Source organism: Ambystoma mexicanum, chromosome 6q (genome assembly GCF_040938575.1).
Source record: "Ambystoma mexicanum isolate Mex_15411 chromosome 6q, UKY_AmexF1_1, whole genome shotgun sequence".
In the NCBI taxonomy this organism is placed as follows: Eukaryota; Metazoa; Chordata; class Amphibia; order Caudata; family Ambystomatidae; genus Ambystoma; species Ambystoma mexicanum.
The window spans coordinates 221,621,463-221,634,242 of record NC_090937.1 but is presented as its reverse complement, the minus strand read 5'-3'; the positions used below and the strand labels follow the sequence as shown (position 1 = coordinate 221,634,242).

General features: G+C 44.2%; 1 protein-coding gene across 3 annotated transcripts in view; it reads right to left on the bottom strand.

Moving 5' to 3' along the window:
• Positions 1-526: 526 nt before the first annotated feature.
• LOC138515909 (alcohol dehydrogenase 1-like) overlaps positions 527-12,780 on the bottom strand; it is a 162,396-nt gene continuing 150,142 nt past the window's right edge. For all 3 annotated transcript variants that reach the window (XM_069630670.1, XM_069630671.1, XM_069630669.1), the window contains 2 exons: positions 5,201-5,339; positions 527-788 (listed from right to left, as the gene is read on the bottom strand). In XM_069630670.1, coding sequence (XP_069486771.1) covers positions 749-788; positions 5,201-5,339 — 179 coding nt within the window. In that variant the 3' untranslated portion in view covers positions 527-748. The remainder of the gene's footprint in view (positions 789-5,200; positions 5,340-12,780) is intronic.

Sequence of the window (12,780 nt, the reverse complement as noted above, 5' to 3'; positions counted from 1 at the left end):
CATGAAAGTGTTTATAACATTTTGCTGAGAGATATTACCCTACTTATGCACGCCATGAAACAATAAAATAATATTTCTGTGTTTACACTGGAAAAAACAGTTATCCATGATTTATTGAAAGGGAGAAACACGAAAACACTGATAAACACAGATTCTGACATTTTCTAAAACACCGGGAAAACACCCCAGGTAGAAAACAAAAATAAAACCCTAAAATAGGAAATCCAATATATAAAGTGTAACTGTTCTTTGGTTCAAGGTGAATCAAGGGTTGTTCTGTCTCTAAGGAGTCAGCTAGCCCCTCCCAGCTGTTTGTATACAATAAACTTGCTTTACGGACAAATGTGCATTCCCTTCTTCATAACTGGGCCTATTTTGAGTAAGGAGATCGGAGGCCATCTTTTAATGTGTCAATCCACCATTTAGGTGGATTGACACATTAAAAGAAGAGGTTTTCTAAGGGAAAGGAAGGTCTTGTGAGATATTAAGTTGCTGCTAAGTATTAAGAAAAGAAAAGATGTCACAATAATTGTCTGCAAAACTTTAATGAAATCTGAACTTTCCATCAAGTTCCTTAAGACATTTTGCGTAATTGTGTTTGTTGATGGTTTGTTGATGGTGACACGATTGACATTGTGCTGTTGGGAGGATTATGCAATGCTTGATTTCCTTGCACTCGGGAATCCGTAGACGCTGTGGAAATTCAGAGGCACCTGAGACATGCTTGAGGCTGTTGTCTCCGTCCACATCAATTGTCCTCATCTGTCATCTGCAGGACGGTACGAATGCTGAAAGAATAAAACATGAACATGAAACGGGCACTTGTGCTACACATCATTTATAAATCAGTGCTAGACTATGTTTGCTTTTGTTTCGCAATCAGAGGCTTACACTTATTTACTTTTGGGGGTTTTGCATCACACTACATGCAGAATTGCTTAATTGCATCAAGGGCAAAAGGGGGACGGGGAAAAGAGCAAAGAACATGGGACCAATTCTTGTAATACAAGGTTGCACATGGAAGATTCCAGGCAGCTTCCACAATGAGCATGAGGGCGTAAGTGCTTGAGAGTGTATGTACCGCTTTAAGAGAAATTAATGCTAATCTGGGGAGAGAGTGAGGGTGTGGGTATGCTCACCCAATCAAATGGGGTGAGATGTTCAGGTGGTGACTGCTGAAGCTGTTGATCTTTATTAGCAAGACATGGGTAGCATAAAGTTTAGAACATTGGGCAATGTCAATTTGGCAAGAATTTTAAAACAATCCCTTGCAGTCATATCGCCTGCTCACTTTCCTGAAAAGCCTCACTCCACTAATCTTTCAATCTGCAACTGTACTGGGCCCAACCATGACATTTACTTTAGAGGTAGTAAGGTACGTTACGTGGATCCGTGGTAGCTGTAGTGTAAGCACTAATAATAACCTTTTCTTCTGGGTCATTTGCTGCCTCAGCCCATGGACCTCTGCAATATTGTCAGTCTCCGAAGGATCAGCATTTGAGTAAAACCAGAATGATTTACACTAGTCGTGTCTTACATGTCGAACACACATCTCTGAACGAAATCGAAGATCCCTCTTTCTTAATTTACCAGCTCATTGGAAGTGGCGTCTCCAGATCATGTTTGGGGGATGCAGTAGGGGCCACACGGAAAGGTTGGAGGGCACCTATAGAAGGCAATGGCAACGACACAACTGTGTGTGTACACATAATATGTACAGAAAATGTATGGGTATACAAATTAGATTGGTACATATCTCTTGGAAGCAACTAAACTGTTTTGAGGTATGATTTTTATACAGGAATGTCTAAAGTTGAAAAGGACTGGTTAAGGTTGTGCATGGAGCAGCAACAAAATGATAGAGCCATCCTGCAACTTTTCTGGGAAGCCATATGCAGTAACGGGGTCTACACGGGGTATGCAGTAACAGGGTCTACATGGGGTATACAGGAACGGGGTCTACACAGGGTATGCAGTAACATGGTCTACAAGGGGTATGAGGTAACGAGGTCTACACAGGGTATGCAGTAACAGGGTTTACACAGGTTATTCAGTAACAGGGTCTACATGGGGTATGCAGTAACGGGTCTATAAAGGGTATGCAGCAACGGGGTCTAATATATTCTTTTGAAAAAGAAACGTCAACAGCAATATCGGAACTGGATGAAATCCTTTAAGTTCCTACGAGAACAAGAGCGCGAAGAAACAATGCTTTCGTTGATTTGTGGCAACAAAAGCTGTGAAACTTGGGCGATAATTAACACTGGCTCCTTATCTCAACAATTTCATTTAAGCATCCTGGTGGCGGCCAATGTATGGATGGACCATTTCTACAAAGCTGTTAGTAAAATTTCGACCATCACTATTAACTTCATCATAGATAATGCAGTGACATGGGATCCACCACCCTCGAAAGATGATATTTGAATTGCAATTTCAAAGCTGAGAAACTCTGGTGCGGCTGGCCCTGATGGGATAACAAACTTAATGTTGAAGAAAAACATCATTGAATGGGCTAGCTTCCTCTATGTTCTGTTTGGTCACATCGCATCAATAAGAACGTTTCCAACCTCCTGGCAATCGGCGGTAATTGTACCTATTTTTAAAAGAGTGGATAGCTCAAATCCTAATAACTACCGGCCGATTGCCCTTTTAGATGTAGTTGGGAAACTATTTGCATCCTTTTTGGAAAAGAGATTATCCAAGTGGGCTTTGGATAATAACATTGTCGATACACGACAAACTGGTATCACTAAGGGAGTCGGAGTTGAACTAAACCTATCACTTCTCTGGATCTTAAAACTTGAAACCTTATGTGACCAGAAATCATTGTTTTTCGCGTTTGTTGACCTACAACAAGCGTTTGACAGCTTAAATAGATCATTGCTGTGGAACAAACTAAACCTCTGGAAATGGCCACCTGACTTACTCAAGGCTATTATGCTCTTGCATACAAACACATCTATTTGAGTGAAAATCAACGCCCAAGGTGAACTGACAAACATGATTCCCACAGAGAGAGGAGTCAAGCAAGGCTGGCAGTTGGCAGCAACAATTTTCAAACTATACATATCAGATCTACCAGCTGCCTAAAAAGACTGCCATTGTTTTCCTCCAAAGATCAACAACCACCATCTCAGTTGGGTCCCCTATGCAAATGACCTGGTGCTGATTGATCGCACCCAAGTTGGTCTTCAACGACTACTCTCATGTTTAGAATCATATCTGCACCAAAATGACTTGAAGATCAATGTCGCAAAATAAAAAATTCAAAATTTTGGTTCCGGAAAGAAAGGAAAGTCGTTTAAATGGTATGTTTCGGGCAAGAGTCTGGAACAGGTTAACAATATCCGTTATTTGGGGGTGTATTTCTGGAACAGGTTGACAATATCCGTTATTTCGGGGTGTATTTCAACAACTCCATTAGAGAACATCGATGGGTTGTGGACCTGACCTCTAAAATGAACAGTTTGAAATTGCAAGGCACAAAATTACATGCCGATTATGGAGAGTTCTTGCTAAGGCCAATAATCATGCTCTATCGCCAATAAATGGATGCCGTTGTAACATTTGGATGTGAGGCAGGCTTTAATATTAGCCACCATATTTGGCCTGTCTTAGAAGGACTGTTTTGGCAAAAGGTCCTTCGGCTACCCAACTGTGCCTCTATAAAATCCATCAGATATGAATTGGGACTCCAATCACTCTACTCTCATGTGGTTTGGAAATCGGTCTCGCTACTATGAAAAATATTGATGCATAATACTCTGATAGCATATGAAATATTAGATGGTGCAATAAACACTCGCTTGTTGAAGCCATGGTCCAAGAAATTGACTGAGCTTCTGATCGAAGCTGGAAGCAGCATACAAATGTTGATGTAGAACCCATGTAAGGCAAAGAAAAAGCTAGGCCTCAGTGACTGGATTAAAACCATAGACCAAAGGGCACACCTTAAAACCAGCATACCTTTGAGCAGTGAAGCCCGATCTCTACATATGAACCTGCAAAATACTTAATTAAATTTCCTTCAAAACACGACCAAAATCAGTTCCTGCAATTCCGTTTGAACCTACTCCCAACCAAGGAACTACTATTTTGTAGACAAACAATTGTCATTACCAACAGCAATTGCCACTTCTGCGAACAAATGAATGAATGTCTAAAACATCTGGCTATAGGATGCCCAGGGACAATAATTCAAAGGTCTAGATTTATGGGGAAATACGCACCATTGAATAATAATATGTCTGAGTGGTGGTCATACCTATTTTCCGTTCGTAATTGTTTATTATCTTGTGCCGTAATAGATTATCTCGACAATTTGAGCCTTTGAGCCTTTGAGACCTGAGTCATGACGAGAAAAGTGATGGTTGCTTCTGTTTTTGATTCTGACTCTGATTCTGACTTTGATTTTGATTTCGATTCTGATTTTGTTTTTTCGATATTGTTCTTGATGTAAATTGCATTAATATTGCGCTATATAGGGAATATGAAATTTGGAACATGAAACTATGGAACTCATGAAAGATGTAAAAAAAGTTGCCAATTCAAAACTATATTTTACAATAAAAAAATTTAAATAAAAAATAATATGTATTCCTCAATACCCTTCTGTGCCCCTGCTGCTTCAAAATGTCAAACACATTCAAGTCTAATTGCTGTTTTATAGTCTCTGACTACAAAAAAAATAGCAAGTGAGGTATGATAAAGGATCTGTGTGATGCTTTGGCTTCGGCTTGCCCTGCTGACATCTACGCTGTGAAGGACTTGATTGACATGCACCGTGCCTTCGGCTCACAGTGTGGGCACAAGGAGGGGGCGAAGAGGGGGTAAGATATTATGAAGAGGGTGCCAGGCCCCCATCATACCTACCCCTAGAGGCACCACTGCTTACAAAATGACTTGGTTGGAAACCATACTGAAGAGATGTTTCATCTTTAAAGAACAAGGAGAGCGCTGATACGCGTTCCACTTTTAAGTATGCGCCTCCGGCTAGTGATTTTAATGCCAAGAGACCACACAGGTGGCAACAGTGCGTGGTGCAAGAAACTTTAGCACAACATAACAACAACAAATGCATGCAACACATATCAAACCACACTGTACCAGTGTTTGCTCAATGTTAAAAAAAAACACTCTTGCATCCATCTGATCACCTCCTCTTCCTATGAAAATTCCAAACACATTTGCATCTCACCTTTCACCGGAACGCAGCAGTTCAAAACTCTCATCGATTTTTTCAAAGGGCATGACGTTAGTCACAAGCGGATCCAGATCAAATTTCTTACTTAGGTAGTCCAGAGCCAGCTGAGGAACGCCATCCTTGCTCTTCCAGCCTAAAGAAATTAGAATGTTGAACCAAAGAGGCCATTACCCAACACTTACCCCTATCCCCACCCCCTCTCTCTGCAGCACGTGCACGTTCTGAATGCTCAAAAGGTCTAGTAGGTCTGTCACTTTCTTTCAGTGTTATATTTAATTGTACTCCCATGCTCCCCCTCTGTTGCCCTGTGGGCGCTTTGAAACACAATTTACTTGTGTTATAAGTGCCTTACAAATGCACAATAAAAAAAAAAGTATAGTATTTCCCATTTTAACAATACAATCAAGGCTGTGTTTACAGTTGTTTTTGGTACAAGGAAGTTCATTTCTCCTTTAGTGGAGTAGTACATATTTTGAGCAGGAGGTTTACCTACAATTTGATTTGCTGCCAAAAAATTGATTCAACGACCTGTAATTACATCAAACGAAAAAAACACGCTTTAGTCGGTGGGTGGTCCTGGGTCCAGCCTTTTGGGAGGAGCGCTGGTGCAAAGAGTGGTGTGCAGGATGCAGCGAGGAACTTCGGAAGCTGCAACATGGAAGCCCTAAGCAGGTAAGTGGCGTGGTGGGGGGCGAAGGGCAGTTGGTGTTGAATGAAGGGAGGGTGAAGGGGGCATCCCCCCTCCACGGAACACTGAGGCGGAGTGGTGTGGGGGAGCCAGGGAGAGTGCTCCTCAAGTGTAACTTTACTGACAATGTTAGGGGGGACATGACAACTGGAGGGAAGTGGCAGGGTGGAGAGAAGGGGCGGAGTGTGGCTGTGAGGAATAACACTTAACCACAAGGCCTCATGAGTCCCTGGACGACACTGTGTTATAACTTTTATATGACTGGCGTAAAAGACACACCCCAGTCTTATGAAATGAACAGTGTTGTGCTTTTAGAGTTCAATTCTAAAGACAGGACGAACACGCCCTGTTTTGCCGAATCTAAGTAGAAATTCAGCTATACATAGCACGTCCTATATAGCTGCATTTCTACTTACATTCAGCTAAACAGGACACGTTTGCAGATCGCAGGAGATGGGAGCTGTTCTCAGTTGCCTAGTCTCTGCATGCGACTCCACGTTATGTAAGAAAAGCTATTTAAAATGCATTTTCTAACAAAACGAACCCAAATGTGGAATAAAAGTGGCTGCATACATTTTTTTTACTGAAATGCAGATAATGGGAACCCCCACTATCTGGTGAAAAAAGTCACTGTGCAGCACAAGAACATAAAAAATAGCTATGCTTTAAACTCCTACTGACAAAGAAGTAACCGAATGAGAAGAAGCACGCTGTGTGCAGCCATTCGGTGAACACTTTGATCATGATCTGAATGGAATTCATTTTAATCAACGTAACATTGCTTAATGTAGTGAATCCAATTGGGAGGTGAACATTTTGACAATGCACAAGCAATCTGCCATGCTGAGGTCTTTGAAGAAATAGTGCCTGATGATGTCCCTACAACCCAGTGCTTGAAGGCAGAGAACTGCACCACCTTTCGCCCAAGAGTTGTTAAATGCCCAGTACAAAATATCATGACAGCCAGTGACACAGTAAGAGGTGGCTAGAGTGGCTGCACCAAAATGCCAGTCGAGTCACATTACACCAATGTAGTGAATCCAATTGCGAGGTGAACATTTTTACAATGTACGAGCAATCTGCCATGCTGAGGTCTTTGAAGAAATAGTGCCTGAGGATGTCCCTAGAACCCAGTGCTTGAAGGCAGAGAACTGCACCACCTTTCACCCAAGAGTTGCTGACTGCCCAGTACAAAATGTCATGACAGCCAGTAACACAGTAACACAGTAAGATCATGCTTGCTTTATCATAGATGCCTAGTATAAAATGTCATGCCATAGTAAGATTGGCTAGACTGACTGCCCCAAAATGCCAGCCTCGTCCCATAATAAAATGTACCATGCTGGCTTTATATAGATGCTCAGAGTAAAATGTCATGACATATTAAGAATGGCTAGACTGCCTGCACCAAAAGGTCAGTCTTGCCACAGATTAATACGTATCATTCTTGCTTTGTCATAGATGCTCTCTATAAAATGTCATGCCAAAGTAAGAATTGGTGGACTAACTGCACCAAAATGCCAGTGTAGGCGCTTAACAACAATTGTCCTGGTTGCTTTATGATTGATGCCCATAAAAAATGGCAAGCCTGCAGCGGGCCACTGAGCTTCCAGCACCTCTTGCATACACATGCACATAATCACCATTCGTATTCATTCTTCCATTCACACATGCGTAGGACCTTCTCTGACTGTCACACACGCACCCAGAAGCCACAACATAACATTCACACACTTCATTCTCCACACACTGACTGCGCACCCAGAACAATACAAACACACACAATGCTGTGTTTCCACTGCTGGTGCCTCGAAGCTCTGTCTTTCTTGGCCTGCTCTCCCCAGTTCCTACGTGGGCGCAATCCTTGGAGAAAGAAACCAGGAAGCTCTACATGAGAGCTTCCTGATTTCTTGCTCACTATCGTTGCTGTGCAGACAAACAGCGTTAAGGTTTGCGAGCACTGCCAGCAGGCGGCAGCCCAGCGGCAGTCATCTACATTAGGCTCTGCCACCACCAAGTCCAGCACCCTGGCTTCTGAATTTAGTCAGGCTAGCCAGGTTGAGGGCGAGGCGCAGGGCCCGAATATGCCGGCACTGCATCGCAGGCCTGCAGAGCATGGGCACTGGCAGTGCAGCAGGCCCCCTTCCTCGCCTCATAAAATGAGGGGGATACATTGGTGTGCCACAGGGGCGTTGCTAGGGGGGGGCTAAGGGGGCTATAGCCCCTGATCTTTTGGTTGTAGCCCCGGATAGAATCTCAGGAGCTACAGCCAAAAGACCAGCTAGCCCCCAGTCCCAACAGTTCCGACAGCAGATTAGCCCCGGGTCTTTTCCAGACCTAGCAACTCCCCTGGTGTGCCACCAAAGTTTTGGGGGACAAACACCCTTGTCCCCCCTTAAAATGTCTCCCATGCACCTGTCTCCCTTTCGTGCAACCTTGAATCGTGATGGGGAATAGCAAGGGGGGGGGGCAGCGCACCAAATTCAGCGCAGTAATCACCTGCACAGTTTTGTACTCAACAGGCAAGACATAGGGCCTCATTACGAGGTTGGACGCAGCCTTGCCGGTTTTACTGGAATGGCTACTTCCAAACTCGCATCCGGGTCTGGCACCCATGAATGGGCAATTACTGGGCTATTCCAGCCCAGCCAGACCCAGTAATTGCCCTTTCGTGGCTGCCGGGCCCGGTACATCCCCATTCCCACTAGGATGGTAGCACTGGTACAGTCCACCAGGTCAGACCTGGTGGCTGCAAGGGCACCCGCAAGCAGAACTCCTAGTATGGCGGTACAGTAGCATTTTTTCCTTACCGCCATACTTGTAATGAGGCCCGTAGAGCCGAACAAAGTGCATTTTTAGTAAACCAGATATCAAAAGGTCTCAAGGTATAGTAGACCATACCAATAAAATAAGCAGAATAGTAAAAGTAAATCCGTGTCAGTGAAAGTCAATGGACAATGGGAAGTAGGTGAGGAGAACCCGGGCACTTAGAAAACCCTGAATGTGGTTTAATCCTGGACATAGCTTCATGATTCGTTGGAGACAAACCGTACTTTGTGTGCACCCGTAGTGAAGATGACTCTAAATAGAACATTGTTTTGAAATGTGTAATATCCTCTGTTTACGTCAGTTTCATTAAGATGAAAAAGATGCCATCAATTAGCATTGGCAAAGCTAATATGTTTGACTTTTGCAGTGGTTCATTGCATCTTACATTTAGAGGCATGGATTTGTGTTGCCCCTATAAGGAATGTGCCAAGCTGAAAGAACATTCAAGCTGATGAGCCATTCATCACATGACTATTATTAGCTGCGTCATTAATACGTCTAACATTTTAAAACCTGAATAAAGAAGCCTGCAGCTTGCATAGCCGGAAATGAAGGCCTGTAAAATGCATCTGATCTCTGTACCATCCAGCATGGCACCATCAATGCTACAACACACCTTAAATCCCAATTACCTGGGCTCTAAACAATGTAAAACAAAATGGTGTCACTCCTTAGAATCTGTTTACCTCAAGGCCAAAAACAGTCAGACTGTACTACTTGGAAATAGAATACAGATATCCTTGTAACATGGGTCCATGTTTAGGAAGGGATGGATTGGTCTTGATGACTCTTGTTTGCAGCAAGATGGGAATATTGTCCTGTACTAAGATGTAGCACTAGTTTATCCACCATGCCTATGCAAAGCACCTTGTGAACAGAGGATAGCACAGGGGCAATGTGCTGGTCTTGGAAACAAGACCACACAGAGCAACAGAGATTCGATTCCCGGATCCGCGCTTAGTGTTAGGGAGAATTCTCGTTCTATCGCTAATTTCCCTCACCTAGTGAGTCCCCCAGCAGCTTTGCTGGATTTCTGGAGTTTCCTTTTTCCACTTGGTAAGAGTGTGCCTCTTTTTCCCACTCTTACCTGTGTTTTGTCATGTTCATTTCTACTTGTTGTGTGATCTTGGACTCTGGAGCACACCACTCCATGAGCCCAACTTGTTGTGTGTGTTACACAGCACCTTCAGTGCAGTAACACAGGGTTGTCTCTAAGACTTCCCAATGACTCCTTTTTCTGGGGCTGACTACTGTCCCCCCGAAACAAGTAAAGTTGCCATTAACTTTACCTAGTCACTTTTAACTACAGACCCAGTACAACCCATCTTACATGGAGTACTGGAGGGTTAAATCCTACCCCTTGTTGTCTGTGCCTCTCTGAGATTTGTTTTGCTCTTTTAACATTTAGACTTGGCAGTGTGTTGTGATTAACTTTGCATTCATCTGGTGCAAGTGACTAGAATCTTGAGATGGAATGCAGGGCTTAGAATATTTATCTATGAGTGAGTTCCAGGTTGGTTAGTTGCAAGGATGTAAGCCCTGAGAGAGGATGCCGGTGGGTGTCCTATGTCCCCTTTTACTTACCTGACTCTAAGAACTGTATTTGGTGTACCTAAACTTAAGTAAATAAGTTAACAGTTCACTGGAGTGTCAGAGTCATTTGTGGCCAAACCCTGAACTCAACACTGGCGACGAGGATGGGATCTGGCTGTGCTGGGGGGACAGCACCAAAGGGAGACACCCACCGCCCCCCCCCCCCCTCTGAGAAGTGATCCTCTCTCAGGTAAGAGCGCTGGATGGCTGTGAGGCACTGCAAGTGCAGTGAGGGAAATTGAGGTCCAGACAGAGGTGATACAGAGGCAGAGGGGGCAAGAAAGGCCCAGACAGAGGCGCTACGAAGGCACTGGAATAACAGAGCAGCTATGGATGTAAAGGTGCTGCATGAGGCAGTGGAGAGGTTCTGCCAGGGCAGTGAGGCGCTACAATGGGCAATGAGATGTTGCAGAGGCAGTGAGGCGCTGCATGAAGAGGTGCTGCGAGGGCAGTTAGGCGCTGCAACAGGCAGTGAAGAGGTCCTGCAGAGACAGTGAAGCGCTGCTAGGGGCAGTGAGATGCTACAGAGGCAGTGAGGCGCTGCATGAAGAAGTGCTGCAAGGGCAGTGAGGTGCTGCGACAGGCAGTGAAGACGCGCTGCAGGGGCAGTGAGGTGCTGCGTTAGGCAGTGAAGAGGTGCTGCGTGCGGCAGTGAAGAGATTCTGCAAGGGCAGTGAGGCACTGCAAGATGCAGTTAAGAGGTGCTGCAAGAGGCAGTCAAGAGGCGCTGCAAGAGGCAGTGAGTGGTCGCTGCAAGAGGCAGTGAGTGGTCGCTGCAGAGGCTGTGAAGTGCTGCATGGTGCAGTGAAGAGGTGAGGCACTGCGAGGGCAGTGAAGTGCTGCATGGGGCAGTGAAGAGGCACTGCATAGGGAGTGAAGAGGCACTTCAGTGACAAGGGTGTGCTGCAAAGGGCAGTGGGGACAAGAAGTTCTAGTGTTGAAAGGTACAACGGTCTGCTGTAAAGTGCAGTGGGCTCTGTGAGACATATGGTTATTAGAAGGAGCTGTGAAGTTCATTGGAGCAGCAAGGTTCATTCATTCATTGGCATGGTGAAGTTCAAGGTGGCAGTCTCTCATAAAGCATTTAAGAGAATTGAGAGTGTACAAACATTCAGAAGAGTTGGAAGTTGTTAATGGATCTGGGAGGGGCCTGGGGCCCATGGACTGTGCAAACATCTGTTGCGCCAAGGCTACAAGCTATTGGTCATAGTGAAGGCAGCTGAGATCACTGACAAAGTTATCCGATGTCAGCGCTTACTTTTGACTGGAACCGAAGGTTGCTGCGGTTGTCTTGAGTGGAGTCCTGGAGTTCGGCATGAGTGCTGCAGCGGGAGGCCTGACTCAGTAATGAAGTTTGATGGGGATGGGAGCTCTGTGTTCCTCCGTTACTCTCTATGCAATGGTGAAGTAGGAGAGAATGCAGAGGTGCTGGCGATTAGAGTTGAGATACTAGAGCTGATATATATTAGTTTATTAGAGTGATGTTGTAGGTACATGTCTCTCTCTTTAATTGAGTTATGTAGTTTAACATATTTCTCTCCACAGGTGGACTACTGTCCATTACATGTGTTGCATGTGTAAAAAGGTGCGTTGCATGTGTAAAAAGGTGCAATGGTTGAGGTGAACCGTTGAGCGGACTACTGTCCATTACATGTGTTGCATGTGTGAAAAGGTGCAATGGTTGTGGTGAACCGTTGAGCGGACTACTGTCCATTACATGGGTTGCATGTGTGAAAAGGTGCAATGGTTGAGGTGAACCGTTGAGCGGACTACTGTCCATTACATGTGTTGCATGTGTAAAAAGGTGCAATGGTTGAGGTGAACCGTTGAGCGGACTACTGTCCATTACATGTGTTGCATGTGTAAAAAGGTGCAATGGTTGAGGTGAACCGTTGAGCGGACTACTGTCCATTACATGTGTTGCATGTGTAAAAGGGTGCAATGGTTGAGGTGAACCGTTGAGCGGACTACTGTCCATTACATGTGTTGCATGTGTGACAAGGTGCAATTGTTGTGGTGACCCATTGAGCGGACTACTGTCCATTACACTGTCTGTATACAAAGGGAAATGTTGTTCCTAGACTTTGGTGCCATTGTTTTGGCATATGTTGGTAGACATGTATGCGGTGATGTGTGAGTGAAATAAGATATTAAGGTTTTGAGTGTTTATTAAACCTTCATTAGAGTTATTAAGTTGATAACAGTGTTCATCATTAGCTGTTCTATGTAGGCATATTAATATGTTCTCTCCACAGGTGGACTTTTAATTTTAATCCACAGATGGACATTGATGTTAATGTTAATAGATTTTGAAGTGGTGACAGGGTCTAAACCTTTTGGAGTTGGTTGTGGTTATATATGAAATGCTTTGAATAATCTTTTGTTTTTCAGGTGGGACTTTACTGGACAAATCTTTTGATGAAATATTGATCTTGCCACCGATACTCTACTGTTCTTGTTGTTG